Source organism: Panulirus ornatus, chromosome 68, assembly GCF_036320965.1.
Source record: "Panulirus ornatus isolate Po-2019 chromosome 68, ASM3632096v1, whole genome shotgun sequence".
NCBI classification, from domain to species: Eukaryota; Metazoa; Arthropoda; class Malacostraca; order Decapoda; family Palinuridae; genus Panulirus; species Panulirus ornatus.
The window spans coordinates 10,890,755-10,914,969 of record NC_092291.1 but is presented as its reverse complement, the minus strand read 5'-3'; the positions used below and the strand labels follow the sequence as shown (position 1 = coordinate 10,914,969).

Here is a 24,215-nt window from a genome sequence, read left to right as displayed (position 1 = left end):
CATCAATATCTTAACAATTAAATCATGTATCACTATATCATTCAATCTGTCTTAGAAATCCTGTACCAATAGCCCTCACAGAGAGACTGGGCTGTATCCATGGAGACCTGTGGCTAATGCAGAATGTCATTTTATGTATCTCTGTGTTATATCAGAATGTCATTTCATGCACCTTTGTGGTATAGTGATTAGTCCTACCGGCTAAGATGCAATGACATGCCATTCAGGATTGAGCCCTCATAGGTTTGAACCCTGACATGCCTTACATCCTTGGTAAAAACTTTTCACTGCTTCTAGCAACTTATTTCCCACACCATATACTCTTAAAACCTTCCACAAAGCATCTCTATTAACCTTATCATATGCCTTCTCCAGATCCATAAATGCTACTTACAAATCCATCTGTTTCTCTAAGTATTTCTCACGTACATTCTTCAAAGCAAACGCCTGATCCACACACCCCTCTAAGATTCAGTCATCGGTTCTGGAATGCTACCTTGCTAACATGGGAAATGGCAAATATGTATGTACATATGAATATATATATCTATAATGATATTCATATATGCTCATCATTTCCTGAGTGAGCAAGGCAGCATCAAGAACAGATGACATAGCCTTAGAGGGAAAATTCCTCCCTTAGCTCCAATATATATATATATATTTCATGCTGGCTAAACAGTGCCTTAGGGGGAAGAGATTTTTCAAATTTCAAAACCAATATTTTTAAGAGCATTTTCAATCAATAAATGAGTAAGATTTTACATACACTTATCAACAGCATGATGACTTAAGAAAAAAGAAGCGTATTCTTAGAATTATGAAGGAAAAGTGAATTTAACAACAGCTAAGTTTCTTTTACCTTTGCATTCTCCTTCATCATATACAAAGCCTTTGGGACAGCTGGTCTGGATGTAAAACTTTTGAAGGAGTTTCTCCTGGAACTCTGTGGTTGGGTAACCAGGTGAAGCAGGTCTGGGGCGACGAGGGGGGAGTGGATGGTGGGCACGAGGCTCCTCCACATACTGTAGTCCTGAGAGATATAATATCTCCTTGTCAATAACATTACTATTTACTATTCGGCTTTAATTTCTACTCATTCAATCCAACCAAATAAATCTGCATTTCTAACTCAGTTTTGTTTACAGTTGAGGCATGCAGTTACTCTTTCACCACATAAATGAGCAATCAAGATTGTAGTTTACAGCTAAGGTATGCAGTAACTCTTTCACCTCTTAAATGAGCAATCATGTTTGTACTTGTGAAAAAGAAAACACAACGCACACAGCATATCTTTAAGTGAAAATTATATCACTTGGGTTTTCAATACGTTTGGCAATTTGCATTGCTTCTAAATGAGCTTCAAAAATTACAGAAACATGGTTATTACCTTTATATCAAGTAACCAAACCAATTTTACACAGTCATTCATGTAAGGCATAGTTCCAAAGATGTGTAAGAGGGCAACTGTTATGCCCGTATTCAGGAAAGGGATCAGAAACTGCACTGAGCTACAGGCCAGTTTCACTATCAAGTGTGGTTTGTAAAATAATGGAAAAGATAATCAAAAAGCTAATGAATGACTACTTGTACTGGAGTAACTTTTTAACAATGAAACAACATGGCTATGACAAGATGAGTTCCATCTTAGATCAAAGAGAGGGCTTCACTGGAGAGAAGACTAACTTATTAGACGACAGCAAAGGACACAGGTATGAGGTGAATCCTCTTATGGGGCTAGAGTTACAAGAGACATGCCAGATATCTTGGTCTTGGACCCACTGTTATTCTAGGTGTATATAAATGACTTGCCTATTGGACTTAAAGTGCATCTGAACATGTTTGCAGATGAGGTCAAGATCATTGAGGAAATAAAGAATGATGATCAGTGCATTACCCTACAGAAAGACCTGGAAAAGCTCCAAAGACAATGAAATTCAATCCAAGTATTTGTGATGAGGATGGGACAAAGTGAAAGATGACCTTGGTGTGCTTATTACCCAGCATTAAATTCATTACAGAAATCTGCAAGTGAAAGAGATCTAGAGGTCCACACTGTGCCTAATCTATTGCCTAAGTTATATATTAGGAGAACAGCATCAGAGAACTGTCAGTTGGTAACTATAGGAATTGCACTGAAATATATGGAAATGTTCATAAAATTATTCTTTACATAGACCAGACTAAAAGTGGATTATGCCTCATAAGCCTGGTTACTTCATCCAAAAAACACAAAGATCTGACTGAGAATGCACAGAGAAAAGCAATGAAGATGGTACCTCAATTAAGAGCACTGCATTGAATGAAAATAAGGGCTACAAAACTGTCCACCATGGAGGAAAGGAGAGGGACAGAGGAACCTGATAATAGCTTTCAAGTTCCTAAATCTGCTGAATGATACTGACAGAGAACAATTCTTCAAGAGATGCTGTATTAGAGTAACTAGCAACAAAAAGCTGAGTAAAATATTGTGAGAAAGGATGTTAAAAATACTGGTTTAAAGTTGGTGTGGTGGATGGTATGAATAAACTAACTAATGAGGCAGTGAATGCTGGCAGTTTACAAACATATAAAAGGCTACTTGATGGCATAAAAAGTTCAGGAAACCAGGCTCCAAGAGTGTAAAATTCTCTCCCAATACTGTACAAATACGTAATTACAAATAGTTAATTAGAGTCAATAAATCAAAGAGCATTAATGCATACCAACACAGGATTTTCCATCGGGAAGCCTCTTTTGTCCAGATGCACAGATACACTGGTAGGTCCCACGGAGATTACGACACTGGTAGTTACAGGGTGATGGTTTAGCCAGGCACTCATTCACATCTATCAGCAGATAAAGGAGAATTATACATCAACTATGAAGCAAACAAAAGTGATGTTTAAAAACAAATATATTTCAAACATGTAAAATCAAGGATATTTGCTATACATATCTGTTGCAGGCAGCAGAGTCAAACATTTAAAGGATAAGTGTGTTCATACGAGTATGGCTTAAATTAGTGAGTTCATGGGGAGCATTCTAGTACATCACTTCCGAAGCCTCTTTCACACTGGCAACAGAGTCAGACATACGAGTACACACACACACACACACACACATAGAGGAATGGATGAAAGCAAGCATGAATATGTACATGTGTATATATGTATATATCTGTTTATGTGTATGTATATGTATGTAAGTATGTATATGTATGTAGGTATGAATCTATATGTATATGTATGTATATGTGTATATATTATCAGGTCCAGTAGGGTTGAGGGACAAGTTAATTGGGAGGTAAGTTTGAATGGAGAAAAACTGTAAGAAGTGAAGTGTTTTAGACATCAGGGAGTGGACTTAGCAGAGGATGGAACCATGGAAGCAGCAGAGGGGTCACAGGATAGGGGAGGGGGTGAAGGTTCTGGGAGTGTTGAAGAATGTGTGGGAGGCGAGAATGTTATCCCAGAGAGCAAAAATGGGTTTGTTTGAGGGAAGAAAAGGTTCTAACAATGTTATATGGTTGTGAGGCATGGGCTATAGATAGGGTTGTGCGCAGGAGGGTGGATGTGTTGGAAATGAGATGTTTGAGGACAATATGCAGTGTGAGGTGATTTGATCAAGTAAGTAATGAAAGGGTAAGAGAGATGTGTGGTAATAAAAAGTGTGATTGAGAGAGCAGAAGAGGATGTGCTGAAATGGTTTGGTCACATGGAGAGAATGCATGTGGAAAGATTGACAAAGAGGATATAGCGTCAGAGGTGAAGGGAACGAGAAGTGGGAGACCAAATTGGAGGTGGAAGGATGGAGTGAAAAAGATTTTGAGTGATCTGGGCCAGAACACACAAGAAGGTGAAAGGCATGCAAGGAATAGAATGAATTAGAATGATGTGGTATACTGGGGTCGACGTACTGCTAAAAAAGATTTAAAGAAGTACTTTTATAGTATAAGAGTGATGGATGAATGGAATAAAATGACTACAGACATTATCAATACAGAAAGCAAACATAAATTCTGGAAGCTGTATGAGAAGAGATTGTTCAAGAGATGGTGCTCCCCAAAGTGTAAAACTCCCTGCCCATAAAGTAAAAATGGGTAATTACGGTGTCTGCAAAAAACACTGTCCACCCCCCAAATATTTTCAAAGGTGATGCATATCTACGTTTTACAGTGTATACAAACATATGATGCTCCCTGAGTTAAATCAGTATACATCTGGTCACTGAGACTAATGTTTCTAATGGTGTGAGACCCAGCAACCTGCATCAGTGTGCCTCAAACTATAGTGAGGGAACGATGTTCTTTCTTTACTCTTACTGGCTGCCATTTCATTTTGGAAATTTCACTATATGGTGCTGTATTTCTTCCACCTGAGTTTCAAGGTGGCTGGCTCTTACCTTTTCAAGGAGAAACCCTGAATTATCACCTGAGTGCATGAAAATGTGGGTGGATACACTTGAGATTTTAAAGCAGCTACATCCTGCAACACCACATCAGTGCCTCACCTCAGTCAGAGATCAAGACCCTATGTACCCAAAGCATGAACCTAGAATACTTCAAAACCTTGCCAGTTCCATGCTCAGATGTCTGCAGATGGTAATCAAGGCCAAACAAGAGATCACAAAGTACTAAAATATAAGTGTAATATTGCCTTTGGAAATATATGGGGAGGTGGACATGATTTTTCATGGATGCTGCAGGTACACAAATGCCATTAACTGGAATGTTCATTCTAGTACGGTACTGGGGTCATCTTATCCCCGAGGCACTGTATATTAATGATTAAAGAATTTTGACAAAAAGTCAGGGATCAACACATATACAAGGTTGATTGTTACAAGGAAACAGTAGCCAGGAACAACATTCTCACTCACAAACATCAACAATCTAACTGGCCTGTACATTGAAAAAAATATAGCCTACTATTCACAATAAGGCCCATATGATTATTCCATGGCTTTGGTAAACTTTAAAGTGTTCAGGGATATTGTGCATCCACCACTTTGCTTTCTATGAAAGACTTCTTAAATTCATCATGGAGAGAAACATGAGTTAAAATCCTACAAATACCATAATTCACTCAATGATAATGGTAATCTATTCAGTTTCCTGAAGCATTAATATTTTCCATCCTGTGTATATGTATGAACGGCTCATAAAATCAGAGTCACCTAGCAAAAATCTTGTTTTGTATCAAGGCAATGAAAGGTGGTAAGTAGTATCATATATCTTTCCTAGAAATAAAAAAGGACAAACTTTTAAAAGGAAATTCAATGAAGATTGATCATTATGCTACTTCCTTCTTTGCTCAAACAACAAAGCTTTGGAATTCTCTAACTTATTTCACCTCTATCTCTTCCCATAACCTTTCTATCTTTATGAGTCAGGTCTATTTACACATATAGCTCTGATTAACTTCTTTATTCTTTTCCTCGTACTCTTTTTTTTATCCTTGATGGCCATGTTTTGCTCATATCATGCTGGTCACTATAATAGAAGAAAACATAATTTCTGAGTTAAGTGTGACCATAGCAAACACAATGGCCATATGCACTTGTAGCTTCAACCACCTGAGAGAATCATTATGGAAAATACTGAAGCAATGCCATTCTGACTGTGTTCAGTAAGATATTTCATAAAATATTCCTGTCTGTGATGTTGGTGCACTAACCACAATGTGTAATACATAAAACTGTAGTGACTTAATATATACATATATGCAAAAAAGACAGCATCTAACATTCAGTTTTCAAGACGTAGTGACATACCAAGACAAGGTTTTCCAGGCCCTGATGAGCTGAATCCCCGATTGCAGGAGCACTGATAAGAGCCCCAGGTGTTTGTGCAGATTTGGGTGAAATGGCACTCAGAGATTTCTTCAGCACATTCATCAACATCTGAAGATATTCAAATGTTCAAACAGTTTCTACACAATAATATCCAACAAATTACAAAAAAAAAGGAAAATTAGATTACAAGCAAATGACATGAAAAATAGCAAATATCTTTAAAAACAAGAATACTGAAATGCTTATGCATTGGGTAAAGCTGTACATAACATATGCAGGAAATTAAACCTTAAATGGCAGCCAATATCCAATGATGTTTTCTTAAGAGACAATGGCCAACATCATCTGACATTCTAAATATTCCTGTCTGTTTAACTATCCAGCTGAATTATCATGCCATCAGTAGCCTATCGAAGTTTCTTCCACTGCTTGGAGGGCATGAAAAAATCATGCCCTTTCAATAGGCTTACAAGTGTGCATTGTGATCCTACAGAAAATACATAGATTGTTGAATGATCTAAGTTATTGGGAGGAATATTTTTGATCTGCATTCGTTTGTGATGAAGGTTACAAAAAAATAACAGGAGAAATGTGAAGAAGTGACTGAGTGATTTTTGTGGGATTATGTAAAAGGGTAGGAGGCCTGAAAAGATGTTTATTGACATAGCACTTGTGAAATTTTGTAGCAATTAACTGTTGTTATGTAATAACTGCATTATTCATCTCAATGTAAACCTGGGATGATGGAGGGCTTTGGTACCAGATGATAGATAAGTATCTGGAATATTTTCAAAGAATAAACACCTCCAGTATCCTTCCAACACTTGCTATTCTGACACTTATCTGTACTGTTGTGTGAAGTGTAATAATTCTAAACATTTTCAAGCTATTTACCACTTACCACTGTACCTAAGTATAATAAGAGAAGTGTGTGGAAATATGTTAAATTCAAAGAAAGAATCAAATCCTTCAATACCCTCCTCACACTTTCCAGGCACTCAATTTTACAACGAACTTTAGCATGAAAGGTGTAATATTTCTAAATACATTTATGTCATTTACCTGCAGTTCTGTATCTGTATATGATATGTGATTACAATGTGAAAACAAGCTTGACTGAAAGAAAGAAAAATCATCTCTGTCCCCCTCTCTTATCGGAAGCTGTCAAACACCATACACACCCTTCTCTGCCTCTTATTAAGCAATGTACCATACCAACACAAAAGTAATAACATAATTTTCTATGTATTTTCAACTACTTTTGAATGCTAATGTATCGTTTCACAAGGAATTATTTTTATCATATAACCATGCCTAGCAGTAAAGGGTTAAACTAAAAATCATGGATGATATTCATATCATATGCTTTGTTACATTTCGTAGAATACTATTATACTGTATGTGTGCAGCTGAATCTGAAGTAAGGTGAATAACCATTCTGCCAATACTTAACGAGAAAGCAGGATGAGCACTGAAGATGATGACAAAGGTAAGGTTAAATATAGCAAAACAAGGAAAACTTTCATAAATCAACTCTAACTTTTTTTAACTTCCCTAAGTGCCATTATCAGCTTATCCCAAATGTTCTTTACATATTCACAAAACATGTCAATCAATAATTTTTAGTAAACATGCTAACTATCTACCTTCAATCTATGAAAAAATTTGAACTAAACAGAAATCACATCAGTTTTGTACAGACCTGTGCAAGTTCCATTACTGGTTTGAATAAGACCAGCAGGACAATGTGTGATACAGGTGTAGGAACCCTCAGTATTATGGCACTCTTGTTCATTAAGACAATCATGAAGGTACAAGGCACACTCATCAATATCTGCAAGACACAGAATGCCAAAACATACATCATACATATCATCATTATGACATTCAAACATAAAAAAGTCATACTTGATTATACAAAGAAAGCCTACTTCTAGTTATTTGCAGATATCTTTAATGTCACAGGTTCATAATGTAGCTCCATCAAAAAATTAGCTTTAAATGTTTTATGCAATCAATCTTGCCACAAACATTTTGAGTGTTCTCCCTTGAACAACTGGAAAACTCCAATAGTAAATAACCTTTCTTTCGTAAAACTACCAAATTAGACCTAAATACATATTCTGTGACTTAATGAGGATAGGATGATTTGACATTTTCTTGGAAAATACTTGCAGAGAACAAAATTTATATGTACATAATCTATTCTCCTTTCTAAAAGTATATAATCTATTCTTTTTAGTTCCCCTGTCAAGAAGTATACATCTGTTTAGGAATGAAATCACTTGATTAACACTGCATCATTTGCCTGTACTCATTTTGAAATCAAAAGCTACATTTCAGGAAATAAAGATGTACAGGGGACATGGGGACAGGAAAGAAATAAGAAAGCTTGTTCACTGGCCTCCCAGGTAGGAAGATATAGCTTTTCTTGAGATCAAAGCTTACTTTCTTATTGAATGGATTTAGCCAGTTAGCCAGGAGTACAAGAATATGTCCAAATGGATGATGGTGGAAAATTCTCAAATTAAAGGAAAGGAGTGATCAACAGTGATTAAGAATAAAGTACCTGTCAGAATCCCCTAAAACCAAAAACAGCTTAATTGACTGTCTGAGAGAAATCCTCCATACAGTATCAGTAAACTTGGTGCCATGTTTTAAAGATGGAACAACATGCCACTTACCCTTACAGCGACCATTTGGCAAGAGGGTGTGTCCTTCAGGGCAAGTGCATCTGAAGGAACCCACTGTGTTTTCACACCCATGGCTACAGGGAGAATGAAACTGTGAGCATTCATCTATATCTGTGTGGAGAAAAACAATACACATGAGACACTATACATAACAAATTCTTGATAGCACACAGAAGGGAGGGACACGGCAGAGAAGTCACCGAAACTGATGAACTCCAGAGCTGCTTTTTAGCCCTTAGTGCCCCATCCATAACAGACTACTGGCAGAGGGCAACTCTTGCACAGTGTTTTCAGAGGCTCCTACCCAATGTTCCTACCAACTAGTGCTACCTACTGTGTCTACCCAATGTTCCAAACAATTACTTTTACCTAATGCTCCCACCTAAAATTCTTACCTACCTTTTCTACTTAATGCTCCAGTCTAATGTTCCTACTTCTATCTATTTCTTCTACCATGTTGACATAAAGCAGGGCTAGCACATAGCGTTCACCACAGGAGAAATCTTGAGTTACGTAGAATGAGTTGTGTGAGTTAAGTGTTGTCAATTGTCACGTGTGACGAGGAGAGATTGTATGTTCATGGAAAGTATGCCAGCAATCCACATGTGGGTGAGGAAGAAAACAAAGCTACCTGAGTCAGAGGAGTGCACCTTGACAACCATTGAAGTGCCCATCACTAACCCTCCCTATTAATATTCAGGTGGGTAGTAATGGCAGTATACCTCCCAGGTCGGTGGATGCCTGCTAACTACCACCAATATGGAACTTTTAACTATCATCACAGGTAAGGATGATTCTCAGTACCAGTAATGACTTAATGTAGATCTCTTTGCCCCATTTAGCCAAAGAATCTGAGAAGAAATGGTAGATCGTCCAAACGGAAAACTCATTCTAATGGTTTACTTACTCTAGTAGGCCACACCTACATTTCAAACCTTTAATGGTCTCAAACTCATTATAATATTGTATCTTTATTCTGCATACCAACTATACCTACCATAACATCACTTTTCAAAAGTGAATTGCATCTCAAATTCCATATTTCAGTATCTGAATAAAGTGGAGATAAAACTTCAATTTCTCTAGGATATATGAGCCATGAGAAAACTTAAGTTTCTCTAGGAAATATACATATGCAGTTGGAAATATACTCACCCATACAATGACTTTGGCCGATGAGCCTGAAACCCCTATGACAGTCACATCGGTAGCCACCAATAAGATTGAGACAGGTTTGGTCACATACATCTGGTTGCTCCTGGCACTCATTGATATCTGTCCAGAAACAAGAGATACAGGACTGTGAGACAGTGTGGTGAAACAGTGCAGAGATACTATAAACTCTGTCATCTCATACAAAAGTTTTTACTCTTTCTCATAAGTTAATGTATTGGTTTTGATCTTCAAGGTTAGTTATCATCTTTCCTAATAAGACTTTTTTTAAAGTTTGGTTTATAAATGTAATCTATTGTATAATACCAAACTGGATTCCAAAGAACAAGAAACTGAATTAAATAAAATCAAATACATCTGACCCTCGCAGGCTGTGCCAGAAGGCGTCCTCCTCAGTCCATGGCCACAAGTATAGGTACATACATAGGAGCCAGGGGTATTTTCACACTGTTCTCGTGGACCACACACTCTAGACATGGAACATTCATCTACATCTGTGGTGCATAAGGAAAACTAAAATATCTAACAAACAATAGAGACAACAAAACACTGTATGAAGAAATAGGGAATCATGATGCAAGATATGAACAGTAAGCTTCAGCTTAAAAATTGTCTTAATGTTCTTTCCTTTCAATATAAAATTAATAACAATAAATCAGTAACATACCATTTCAGCAAAGGCATATGTTTTAGAAAAAACAAAATTTATAGATAAGAACTCAACTTGTTAAGTAAAATCCCCTGTGTTTACTCAAAGAAAAGCTAATGTTAATGCTGAAAGAAACAGTGACACATTGATATCACAATTATTTCATATATGAAGAATAACAAATTATTGAGCTAGTTATAAGATTGGAATGAATACTATTCATATGGTATGCTTAGTGCTATGCAATTTTTTCTATAAAGTCCAAAGCTTGTGCACTGTCACTAAGTACAATGTCATAAACCTATCACATATGTAGCAGCAGCTCATACATCAGAATTTCATTAAAATATAATATAATCTATGGAACAAGTTCACATATCAGAAAGCCAAACCTTCTGAGGGCAAAAAGAGACCATCACTAATGATGCGAATGGCAAAGTTGATCTCCACAGGTTGAAAGAATATAAAGACTAAAGCAGGTTGAGAAAGACAATTATCATTAAAGGGGGAGTAAGATGATTGACTTTGATGATGAAAATTTGAATGCTGTCGCAAAATGGGTAAAGAGGCTAATCTTTATGTTCTACCATTCAGAAAACTGACCTTGACAGGTATAACCATCAGGACCCAGTGTGTATCCAGGAGTGCATGTGCAAGAATAGCTACCAACAGTGTTGGCACACCCATGAGAACAGCGACTGGTAGAGGTTATGCACTCATCATTGTCTCGGCAATAAGGTCCAGTTTTATCCAGAGTGAATCCTGAGGGACATGAGTCACTAGGCAAACCCGGAACAATAGATGTTGAAACCATGAAGTTTAGCTCAGCTTGACTATTGCTGCAATGATATGAGGATGCACTTGAGCACAAGAAAACTCATTAGAAAAGGCAAATAAAGTAATAGCATGTCATAACACAATAATCACCTCTGCACCCTTCAACTGTTGGATGTACACTGCACAATTACAAGAAACTTACAAAACACCTCCTGCCAGCACTTTTTCCTACTCACTGTTTACTACTTCAAACAGTTATCCAATGACAACTTTATAATGGGTGATGACACATTTCCATGGAAACTACATGTACACAACCACAATACTTCCTGCTTTCTCACTGAAACCTACTCCAGCTAGACTATTTCACTTACTTAAACAAAAATATCAAAAGCCTAATCTAATTCAGGTCAATGCATTAAAGCACTAAAAACAGAACTAGCAGGCAAATAAAATAACATCATGTCTTAACACTCATCAACCTTCAATGTCAACTGTGCACCGAGTAGCAACAAGAGAAACTTTACCTCTCCTCTTGCCAGAGCTTTTTCCCACAGGATGCTACTTCAATTGGTCAACCAATGATGGAAGGCCACATTGTACATGACTACTTCCTGTTCTCTCAATGAAACACATTCTGGTTGTTACGTGGCCAGACAGCAAAGTCCATTTTTAGACAGTACTCAGTATAAGGGTTTAAGGAGAAAGTGGAAGATGTCACTGTCTGAGAGAGAAAAGATGGGTATGCTTGAAAGTACAGTCATTCCAATATGTGAATCCTGAACCTTGAATAAAAAAGAAAGATAAAGAGTGGATATATAAATGAAATGCCTTATCATTGTATGTGGTGTGAAGGTGGTAAACATATAAGGAATGATAGTGTATGAAAAAGTGTGGCAGGAAGTTTTGTCTGATTTAAAGAGCTGGCCTGGGTGTGCTGAAATGGTCTGGACATATGAAAAAATGAACAAGGAAAGACTGAGATGATCTATGTGTCATAACTGAAGCAAAACATGGAGGGGGATGGAGTGATGGAGGCTTTCAGGTTCTTGGGTCTGAAAACATAGGAGGACAAGAAGCATGCATAGATAAAATAAATTGGACTGAAGTGGTGTACTGGGATTTGATGAACCATCATTAGACTTAACCAGAATAAATGATGTATTCTAGGTAAACTAGTGAGTAGTCTGTGGTGCTTGGCTATATATGATGAACTCTGGTTCCAGCATATTAATCACAACAGATAGGGAATGGATGTATACAAATGAGGCTACTGTTTGTTTGTTCCAATATTACCATGCTAAGGTGGGAAAAGCAATTAAGTATAAAAGAATAATATCATCAGAAGTGTTAAAAATCATAATCCCTTTCTAGGCAGATCAACTGGGATAAAAATAAGCAGTTTCTCAAAGAATTAATACAACATTACAAAATAGTATTTCACACCTGTAAAATGATCCTAATCCATTCGCTTGCAGAGTCTCAACAAGGTAAGGCATGTTGCCAAGTTCAGCATCATAATATATAGTTTGGTTCCAAGCATAGGGTAGGTGGTATTCTCCTACAGAGAAGGTACGAGTAGAGGTGGCAAACAGTGAACCATCACCTGTCTGGACGTAGTTCTCTGCAAGGTGATACATGAAAAAGAAAAAGAGAAAAGAAATTACTTTTCATAAAAGTCTACAGCAAAGATGTCCATTTATAATCTCATTCATGCTACGAAAAAGTTATGCAAAGTTTCATAGTATTTCTTGTGTCCTGACATAATTTTCTTTGAAACTGAAGCAGACATTCAACTAAAATTTTAAATCTTTCTTGAGCCTCCCTACATTCTTGGGGCATTGGAAATCATTACCTAATAAAAATACATACAATGTCTAATCATATCCTCATCTGATCACACATACTGGCATGTGATTTTACCATTCGCTGCTGTTCATAAACAGAATACAAAGAAATACATAGGAATTCAAACAGTAACAGATCATTGGGTTCTTTTGAGACTGTTTGTGATGTCAGAAATGATCAGAAACTAAAATTTAACATGATACAACGAGAGAATCACACAAGTAATTTAAAGAGAAATACCTGTGAAGTTTGCATGTAACTGAGAAGGAACAAATAATGTCAGTCATGGACTTGAAGAGTATTCAAGTCTATGTATGTATATGGTACTGATTTCAACAACTCTAATATGTAAATCATTCTATATGTTAAAGAATTTTCAAGAAAAAGTACTTGGCCTCAAAGTAAAATGCTGCCCCATGAGTTTGCCGCAATCACTCCAAGTAAAGACAAATCCAGCTATAAGTACCTGCTTAGATAAAGATTATCAAAGCCTCTAATAATTGTGAACACCTGTACCTTTATCAATTTCCCTCTTAAACTTCTTTTTCTAAGCTTAAGAAGTATGAGTCATCTAGATGGCCCTCTTCAGATTTGTTTCTGAGTCCAAAAATCATCTTGAATGCTACTGCTGCACTATCTCTTTTCAAGTAGGATGACCAAAACTAAACACAATATTTAAGGTGAACTATAGAGAGAACACTATTTCATGAGACTTAAAACTCAAAACCCTCTCTATGAATCTAAGAATTTTTCCCCCCCTTTCCCCCTCCTTCTGTGCATTGCTTACTTGCCTTTAGGTCATCAGAGATTATCATACTTAAGTCTTTCTCTTCCTTCTGTGCATTGCTTACTTGCCTTTAGGTCATCAGAGATTATCATACTTAAGTCTTTCTCTTCACTTAAATCTTGCGGCTCATCTGAAATCATGCTACAAATTTCCATCTTGTTTTCATTACCAACTTTGTAAATACAAATATCAAAATTCATTGGCCACCTGTGAGCCCAGTCCATCAGTTTCTCTATGTAAAGTTGAAGCTGCGGATGATCAATTTCTTTTGTTGATTTATTGCCCACATTAGTATCATCTACGAATTTTTACATCTAACACTGCAGCCCATTATTGATGTAATTAATACATATGAGAAAAAGAACCACTCCCAAAACTGATCCTTGTGGCACACCACTAGTTATATCTAACCATCTTAGGACTGACCATTAATAGTACTCTTCATTTCTGGCCAGTCAACCAATTACCTAACCATCATGGTACAGCTGCATCTATAGCATGTGACCCAACTTTTGCTAGTAATCTTTGAGGAGGGGCTTTACCAAGTGATTTCTTACAACTTAAGTAGATGACATCAACAACTTTATTTTCATCATATATCTCGATTATATCATGAAAAAAATCAAGCAGGTATGTCAGATATGAATGATTTCATCAAAAACTATGCTGAGAATCCTTTATTACTGAGTATTTCTTTACACAATTTACACTCATTTCAAATGATGGTTTCCAAAAATTTACCAATTACAGACATAAAGCAAACTGGGTGATACGTTTTGGGAAAGGACTCATTATTCCTTCTTGAATATCAGTGTTACAATTACAAGCTTTAATCCTTTGGAACTTTCCCCTTAGCAAAACACTTATTGAAAAGGACAGTAATGGTTACAACTATCTGATCATTTGCTTCTTGCAACGTCATCGGATAAAGCATATCTGGGCCTGCAATTTTCTTTACTTTTATTCTATTCAACGCTGAAAGTCATGTAATTAATTATAAATTATCAAAAAAGATTATCAATGTTCTTATAAATAAGAGAGCAATATCCAAAATGATATTCAAATATGTAAGTAACACAAATCAAGTGTGAAACCCTGTAACAATATCACAGTATCTCACCACTGTATGGTTGAAGAGTGATGACAGAACCTGGTGGCAAGTAAGGGACTTCTCCAGTTACTACTACATCCACCAGCAGGACTCCATTAGAATCAACACCACGAACTACATGAGTCATATCTACAGTCTCACCTAAGATATAAGTGCAAAACTTTAGAAAAATGGACAAAAGTACCAGTAAAATGTCACTTTTACATTTCACATATATGTGCAAGTCATTCAAAAGGGTATAATCTGTTTATACAGTGATGAACTGGACATATGAGAACTATTCACATTTAAGGCTATACATATTTCTAGTGGATATATATGTTTGCATGACACGGGTTCTATGCCCTAATCCTTCAGGCTGGTACAGGCAGAAGCCCCCAGTTCCTTAAGGCACACCTGAACCCCTTTTGATAATTTACATCCATATAACCATGCACATGTCACCAATGACAATGAGAAATGCTTAATTAATTTTCAAGCCCTTGCACTCACCAGTAGCAAAAGCAACGTGTGCCTCTCGACGAAAGAATCCCTTAGTAAGTGTGTGTCCATTGGCTGCCCCATCAACCTCATATGCTGAGGTCCAGTATACTGGAGACAACACTGATAACAGGGGTGTCAGCCATGTGCCCTGTAGATTAATAAAGACTATGTCTCAAAAATCAATATGAAAAGGAGTCAGTTATGGAATATTCTACATATATTATCACATCATCTACAAACAGCATATGATATACAGTGACCTATAAACAGATGAATTTCTATTTTCTTCATGTGGAAACCTTTTTCAAACAACAACTAACAAGTAAGAATATAACAAATTTAAGTTCACATTGTTAAGAAAAATGTATGTTTATCCTGTTATAATAAGACACAGCTTTGATTCATATGAGGTTTACAAACATGAAATACATATCAATTTCAATATGCATTTTTTCAAATGAGTATTGTTACAAAAATATAAACCAAAGAATCTTACATGTTTGGGTATGAGAGGACTAATATTAGCAGTGACAGTTCTCTGCATTCCAACTGTGGTGACATTACCAGAGAGATTGACAATTCCTAGATCTTCTCCATTGATCTCCCCTATCAGTGTCCCACGAGCTATCACAGGCAACACCTCACAAGCATCTCCTTCACAAGTAGCAGTCTGTATAATAGTATGGTAAGATAACAATTCAAATCAATTTCTGATATAGCACTTTCACACACAATGCAAAAGTGTAATTCCTGTACAATTGTTACCAAAAATCTGAAGCCAATGTAAGCATTATATAAACAGAATTTTCTTAATATTCCTTATCATACTACCAAATAAAGATACTATTATCATAAGAATATTAGGATGTTATGTATAACACAAAAGAAGGTTTTATGTATACAAACCTCCCTCTCTTCTCCCAGACAGGGGGAACCTCCAAATCTTGGATATGGAGCATTGCACCTCCTGGTTCTAATCCTTACCCCTATACCACATGTCATACTGCATGCAGTCCAATCAGTCCAGGACCCCCAAGCTCCATTCACTGTAAGGTATAAATTGTATTAAGTTTGCGATAACTACCACTATGGTGGTTTAACCTTCACTACTTATCTATCTCTATGTTGTTTTTATGTCCCTTTGAATCTAAATAACTTGCAGTGTCCATTCTCTTTTACATGGATCAAGTACATACATTATTAGCCACTACTAGAGAGCTAAGGATTCTTCCCAGTCGATTACTTTGACTCAGTCTGCATCCCACTCTAAACCTTAATTACCTATCTCCTGAGCTTCAAGTCTTAACACAGACCTTCAATATGATGGAAGTGGTTCAGCTGGACAAAGACACATGTTCTTTGAACTGGGGTAATCCCCTTCACATCAACAGAGGAAACATTTTGTGTCATTTTTTCTTCTTGCATCAATTTCTTCCCATATGAAAGATCTACTTCACGATGGATATCCATAAAACAGTTTCCAAACCAGGGTATGTGTTTTTTTTAAATGTATATATATTTATCTTTTTACTCAGGCACCATTCCTTTAGGGATTATATTTCAGTGAAGCAATGTCAAATTCCAGTTAAATCCCAACTCAAAGTGATATCTAACTGGAAATGGCAGGATTTTCAGGATCCTTCACTTCAGGCATAACCTTTTCTTTAAACCTCCAAAGAATTTGGATTCACCAGTATCTAACAATCAAAATCCTTTTCCAGGTGTAATGATCTTGTTACTACTATTTAGGAGGGTACAGTCTTAGATTCCCTCCTCGTCTTTAGTTGCTTGAATGTAAGTCTATTAATTCTGACATTTGTTATTCATGGGTGGTCTAAATACTCTACTAAAATGTAGTCTATCTATTTTTACACAATGTACTGCCATAAAAGTTTAAACTTGTTTTGCAAAAAAGTCAGTCACCTTTGTTTTGTGTCTCTTACTGTGAATCCTCAGTCCACATTATTCTTTGTTTTCTTATATTCATAAAAAAAAAAATCTGCTTTCTATACATCTTTTTTTCAAATCTAACAACCACAGGAACTACAGTAATAATGTTCCTTCTTTTTACTTTTTCTTAAGGAAACCTTGCTCTATTCATCCCTCTATCACCCTTGCCTCAGTATGTAGAATAAACATGTAAGGAACTTTGATATAGTGTGATGGTATGATGAAAGACAAAAAAAAAATCATTCATGGAATTTAGAAACATTGTACATGACCTATCTAAGAACAGTTGGAAATCAGAAAAGTAAACTAAGCAATGCCTATAGGGCCAGGAGGTCAGGTCGGGAAGGAAATACACAGTAGAGGGGTGAAAAGTGAAATATTCCACTGTTCCACCTGGATATACCTAACTATACTGTTTATGGCCTTTTTAGGGTGCTCATCCAAGTGGTAATTTCTGGTAGGCTCTTTTTCCAACTTCTTTAATCAGATAATACTGTCCTTCATCTACAATGGTATTTGTATGTGAAGCTAAGGCTAGCATTCAGATACTTCAATATAATATAGACATAAAATAATGTTTCACTTTCAAATATCTCTATCAAACCTAAGAATAAAAATGTTGTCACCTGGACATTTATGTACACTGCAGGCCTCAGTATCAGTGTCTGGGCCAGTGCAGGCTCGTCCATCTTGAGAGGGTGAAGGGTTATCACATGTTCGGAACCTTCGACGCTGGCCCCCTCCACAGGTTGCTGTGCATGATCCCCACACTGACCATGAAGACCAACCACCTGTTGTAAAATCTGTCTTGGGTTTCTCGGATTTCGTGATACTATCTATATACATCATACAGGATAATGATTAAATCAAAAGTAATATGGTCTATGCAGCAGCTTTTTCAAAGTTTTGGTTACTGTTCATCTGATTTTACAAATTCAAGTCCCATCAACTGTTCTCAAAACAATCAAGGAATGTTTAAAAAAAATGTTGCTCTTACACATGCAGTGCAACAAATTTCTGCCAGCACTCAATAATGTTACTGCAAAAAGAAAGAGATTTCTAGTGAGCATAAAATAGCTAAATGAAAAGGTGGAGGAGAATGCAGAATTGGCAGATTTAAAGAAAAGTGAAACAGCAATAACTGCAAATGTGTGGATGTCTGAAAGTGTGACACAATACCAAGTGAATATTATTTGAGAATGATCCCAAAGGAAGCAACAACAATGACATCAGGACAGGTGATCATGAGCAGCAAATCCTTTTTTTCTTCAAATCCAATACGTCATCCCAAAGCAGTACCTTCACTTGCAATGGGCTAAAACAACTCTGGATATAATATATAAAGACTTCCCAGGGTAACAGAAAATCAGCTCTATGTGAAAGAGATTAATTTCTGCATTCTGCAAAAGATGTCCCAAAGACATGTACCAGAAAGCTAGATTATGAAAAAGAACATTCAAACTTAAAAGACAGCTGTCAATCCATTTAGCTATCTTCCGTGGGTAAGCTAAATGTGCTTCATTTAAATAGGAAAATGTTCTAAGATCATTATCCCATATGGGGTCACTGAGCTCAAGGCCTGAACTTGATTAACTCCCACAACAGCATTTTCTCATTACGAAAATAAAGACTAGCCATATGCAGTAGTATCATACAGTAACCTGACAAGCCCACAGATAACTCTCACAAATCACATGTTATATAAGCAACTTCTAATTTTTAATATTCTTTCAGAGTAGAATACATATTCTTTCATAGTAGAGCACATCATTCATGCTCTTTTTTTACTCTCTGTTCACTGAATAAGTACCCCATTTAATTATGGTCATGAAATACACTCTGCACACAAATTTCTAAATGAGATGAATCAAGACTCAACTTTAATGGAAAAATAATGGTTGTCTTATCATTCTCGTGCATAGAACTTGATATTTTACACAGAAAATTTAATAAAGCATGTGAAATGTCTTATTCAATAATATAATGATATTCTAAAAAGAGTCTAGAGTAAATATTACTCACAAATATAGTTGGCAGTGGGCTGTAGACATCAATCAACACAAAAAGCACTAGAGCTCTGACTTAAGAATGTAAGTGATGCTGGAAGCCATCTTACTTTCCCCATATCAAAACTGCTGGTCTTACATTCTTTTTCATTTAAACATTTCCCAACTTGCATCTTCCATCTGCCTATCTCTTTTACCTTCTGTCTAACCTTCTCTCTTAACAGTCCTTTAATTTCAAATTACTCTAACCAGCATAAAACTAAAACAAGACATGTTCTTTGTACCATTCACTGGACACATGTCAAGATTGCAGTAGTCTTCTAAAGTGTCAGAGCCAGGGCAGAAACGCCCCCCATTGGAAGGAGGTGGGTCACTGCACTCTCGTTGTCTTCTTCGCATTCCTCCACCACATGAGGCACTGCAAACACTCCAAGATTCCCATGGACCCCAGTTACCATCAAGCTACCAAGAAAACCTCACATAAGCTGGTCATATTCATTAAGAATAAAATTACTATAAACTCTTAATTTAAGATGTTTTCAAAGATTCTTCAGTATATTATAGAAAGAATTCTAATTTCTATGTTTCAAATATTGACATGATAAAGATCATGATGGTAAATGAGAGACAAAAAATCCCCAAAGTCTCACCAGACATGGTGAGCTAAAGCAGGGCATCACTTCAAGACCATCATCCTTGCACTCTGCCCCTCCAGCTGCAGGGGGTGGGGAATCACACAAACGGGTGCGCTGACGAAGTCCATGACCGCAAGTTGTACTACAATCTGACCATGATGTCCATAAACCCCATTCACCTGACACTGCAAACAATTAAAAAAGGGTTCTAATTTGACTATGATGAAATCAGTACTTTTAGATGCTAGCTAACAATATCAAAAATCAAAATCCATTTGAAATCATAATGGTGATTTATAATAATCAAAATAAATGGCATAGTTTACTGTATAAAGTTAATCTACTTCAACATATCATGATGCACACATTCTGAAATATTGTTTCCTTTTATCTTTTCCATTTAAGTGCTGGTACTCACCTGGGCAGTCTCTGAGTTGGCACTCTTTTTCTTCAGTGGCAGCACCCTCACAAGGTTTGCCACCATACAAGGGTGCAGGAGCCATGCAGTACCTGGACCTTAGTTGCACACCACTACCACATGTTGCACTGATCCATGTAAAATAACCATACATTCAGGAAAGAATATTCTGTTACAAACTGATCTAAAAAAATAAGCTGAATGAATATTTCAAAGAATTTGAGTTAACGACAGACACATGGCAAACTAAACACACAAATGGAACATGACCAACCTACATTCACTCCAAGGATCCCATGGGGACCAATTACCATCCAATGGACAAGGCTGGGGACGGCAAGGACGAGTGTGAGCTTCATCACCTGGACAAGGAGACCCTCCATGCTGTGGTGCAGGAGAATTACAAATTCTTCTCCTTTCCTGCTGTCCAGTACCACATGATACACTACAGGAAGACCATGGGCCCCAGGAGCCCCATATCCCTGACACTGGAAAAGTTCAAAGATGATTGCAGATCATAAATTTCCTTGAAGCAGATACATATAAATGAAAGATATTGGTTTTTAGTTCCATTAGAATCACTACAACATTAAAGGTAAATCATGTTTTGGATGAATGAAAAAAATAACACAAGTGTAACAATACATGAATACTTACCTTTGATAAGAAGGTCGGCCTTTGCTAAATCTTCACCTAGGTCATTATATGCTTGACAGATGACTTGGCCTTCATCTTCTACTTGTGCAGCTACCAGCTGAGACCAAAAAATATCAGCCATTCAGACAAAGTCTTCACTTCATAACTACAGCAGACCCTTCACCATTCACATCTCCAGATCTTAAACTTTTTAGTTATCCACAAAAGTTCTCAAAATGATCATAATTTTCAAATATATAGGCTACATGCAGAAAAATCCTCCCAGGAAATCCATGAAAATTAGTATAACAGAGATAGGGTAAGGATCAATTCATGTTTCTGCTAGCATGCTTGGTGGTAGTTAACTCTATACTGTCTCCACTCTCTTATCACTTGCACCATTTAGTTTATTTTTCGTTTTCTAATAATCTTTTAACCACCCTCTTCTGACTGCAGTTTTCAAATGATAGCATACAAAAATATAACAGAAACAACAATGTGCATTTTACTAAGTCACACACACAAATTCTCTTACTGATAAACAAGAAGTTACCAACAAAGTAACTAAGGACTTTGCAGATAACTACACCCATGATAATAATGGTAGCTTTCCAGAGGTACAATAACAGATTAAGGAAAAGTCTTTATGAGTCTGACATAAGTGACATTTGTTAGAAAGGGATGTTGAAGTAACTGACCTGGAAAAGAGGTCTGTGCTTACATACTAAAAGAAATTGAAAGAATGACACAGGGTGAGAGTATATGAAACAAAAGGAGTTGGAGAAGAACAAGAGGTAGTAATGGAAGCATTATTTTAATGTGTGAGTGCAGTGTGTGGCATGCAAAAGGTGACATATGGATGTATGAGACAGGGTAGGGAATAAGGAATGAGAATGTTAAATTGCTTTTGAAGGAGAAAAGGAAGGTGTATCTGTAGGGAAGGAGTGATGGCGACTAGAACAATATGAGTAAGTGGCATGAGATCAAAAGGAAGATACAAGAGATGAAAAAGAAGACAAATGGGGGATGGGCCAAGAAAGAATTGAAGGAGTTCAGAAAGAATAAGAAAATGCTTTGGAAAGAGATGATATATTACTAAAATGACCACGAATATTGGTGAAACAAATGGAAAAAAATGGTCAAGTCTACTAGAGTGGCAAAAGTCATGGATGCTGCTGCTGCTTGAGCTCTACTTGTTGGCTGCAGATTTTCAGCACCCTATGATACTGGGAACTATGGGTCATAAGTTTGTTGGACTCTTCTATTTTAATGGATCTACCTAGCATTAAGATGAACCATATGATATTGACAATTCATGGTTTACACTTCTGAATATCTTCAGGCCTTACTGGAATCAAGCAGATCAGTTATTCCATAATCAATTGCAGAATGTATCAATGCATATTTTCCTTGATGTTTTGGTAAAAACCATAATACCTCACCAAAGAACATTGGTTTCAACCAATCTGATTGCCAGATTTGAAAACTTTAGCATCTTCCCACAGAATAAGTAATGAAAGAGGTCATATGAACAATTTAATTTTTCATGAACATTTAAAAATTTTTTAAAAATGGCCCTAAAAATGAAATACAAATACAAAAGCTTACAAAAATAGCATCGCTAAATGAAAAACTGACTGCTCTATCATGCCCAAAGGCCTTGGCCCTAATATCTGAGGGTTATAAAGAGTGCTCTGTATTTCATTAAATCTTCTCACAAAATGATTCTTAACTATATCACTTCCAACTCATGAAAATGACTATGCCCAATTATTCAAAATATTATGCAGATAAAACAGTTGATTAATAACAAGCTGTTAGTTTCACAACTTCATACTGAACAATGTGGAATTTATTTCTAGCAAAGGTTGTTCTCAAATACAGTTATCTTTATGTTACACATTTCTCACATACTGTAAATCAATCTACCTGCAGAGAACCATACAAATAGCTGTTAGTTTCACAACTTCATATTGGACAATGTGGAATTCATTACAAGCAAAGGTTGTTCTCAAATACAGTTATCTTTATGTTATGCATTCTCACATACTGTAAACTAATTTACCTGTAGAGAACCATTTGTTAAATGTAAGAACCGTGAATGAAGTTCACCAGGAGTGACACTCCACTGTATGGTTGGAGGTGGAGAACCCTCTGCCTCACAGTCAAACACCACTGTTCCCCCAACTTCCACAACTGCAGAAAATAGTGTCATTAGTTTGGGTGCTCACTTCTTTCACCTCCAACTTATAATACATATGCAAATTCTATCAAAAAGGATTAACATCAATTTCATTTACAGAAAATATCTCACCTTTAGTAATGGGTGGATGTGTGAGGACAGGGGGTGTGTGGACTACTAGGTGAGCTGTGGCTTCTGCTGCTCCAGCATCATTACTCACTATACATTTGTACTCGCCCGCATCAGAAGCTTGAGATGAGTTAATAACCTATGCAAATACATATCTAACTTTAGTAGCATCACAAAATGTACTTCAAAGTAAAAAAAAATATACTGAAAGTGTTTTGGTAGTGGCAAAAGCACATGCATGTCATAATATAATACTGCATACTAAAAAGAGCATATACTTGAACAATGGCAAGATGGCAGTACGTTCAATGTGACAAAATGACAACATTACATAAAGGTCATGAAAACATACCAGTGATCCATTATTCATTAGATGAACTCTATCTGAGGAGTGAACAGAGTGCCCTTCCTTGATCCAGGTAGTGGCTGGAGCAGGGTCACCCTCAGCAACACATGTCAATGTAACAGCACTGAGCTCCAAGACTGTCATTTCCTCAGGGGCATACATAATCACTGGAGGTACTGTTGGAAGAAAAGTCTGTCCATAAGAATAATACCCTGCTGGGTAAAAGGGTACAAAAAACATTAAAGAGCACTGTTGACATGCATTTTCAAATCATAAATAATTTACTCTTAATACAGACCTTTCACCCGGATTCCAGCAATGGCTTTCCTGTGCCCAGCATCATTTTCTGCAATACATGTATAAGTTCCTTCATCTGTTTTTGAAGCACGTTCCACCATCAGTAATGAACGTCCATTAGAGGATGCTGCAACACCATCTACCTAAAAGATACACTATACATTACACAAAAGAGGGATGAAAAATTCCATATATATTATTAGATAGTTACAAATAGAGAAGTATGAATTCTGAAGCTTTCAATGAGAACTTAAACTAAATCAAACCAGGTGCAAATTTCAGAGAAACATCATGCATTTAAATTACAACTAAAACAGCTG

At 36.5% G+C, this 24,215-nt stretch overlaps 1 protein-coding gene across 1 annotated transcript in view; it reads right to left on the bottom strand.

Moving 5' to 3' along the window:
• The window catches only part of LOC139747411 (hemicentin-1-like), a 206,042-nt gene that overhangs the window by 4,601 nt on the left and 177,226 nt on the right, over positions 1–24,215 (bottom strand). Inside the window, exons 83-105 of the mRNA XM_071659742.1 lie at positions 23,897–24,038; positions 23,605–23,774; positions 23,256–23,391; positions 23,007–23,137; positions 20,963–21,059; positions 20,580–20,793; positions 20,306–20,433; positions 19,903–20,072; positions 19,537–19,714; positions 17,873–18,037; positions 16,203–16,342; positions 15,793–15,966; positions 15,306–15,444; positions 14,823–14,954; positions 12,514–12,691; positions 10,894–11,129; positions 10,004–10,135; positions 9,624–9,743; positions 8,460–8,579; positions 7,478–7,609; positions 5,755–5,883; positions 2,706–2,828; positions 863–1,033 (exon numbers count right to left, since the gene is read on the bottom strand). Of these exons, the coding sequence (XP_071515843.1) occupies positions 863–1,033; positions 2,706–2,828; positions 5,755–5,883; positions 7,478–7,609; positions 8,460–8,579; positions 9,624–9,743; positions 10,004–10,135; positions 10,894–11,129; positions 12,514–12,691; positions 14,823–14,954; positions 15,306–15,444; positions 15,793–15,966; positions 16,203–16,342; positions 17,873–18,037; positions 19,537–19,714; positions 19,903–20,072; positions 20,306–20,433; positions 20,580–20,793; positions 20,963–21,059; positions 23,007–23,137; positions 23,256–23,391; positions 23,605–23,774; positions 23,897–24,038 (3,457 nt within the window). The remainder of the gene's footprint in view (positions 1–862; positions 1,034–2,705; positions 2,829–5,754; positions 5,884–7,477; positions 7,610–8,459; positions 8,580–9,623; positions 9,744–10,003; positions 10,136–10,893; positions 11,130–12,513; positions 12,692–14,822; positions 14,955–15,305; positions 15,445–15,792; positions 15,967–16,202; positions 16,343–17,872; positions 18,038–19,536; positions 19,715–19,902; positions 20,073–20,305; positions 20,434–20,579; positions 20,794–20,962; positions 21,060–23,006; positions 23,138–23,255; positions 23,392–23,604; positions 23,775–23,896; positions 24,039–24,215) is intronic.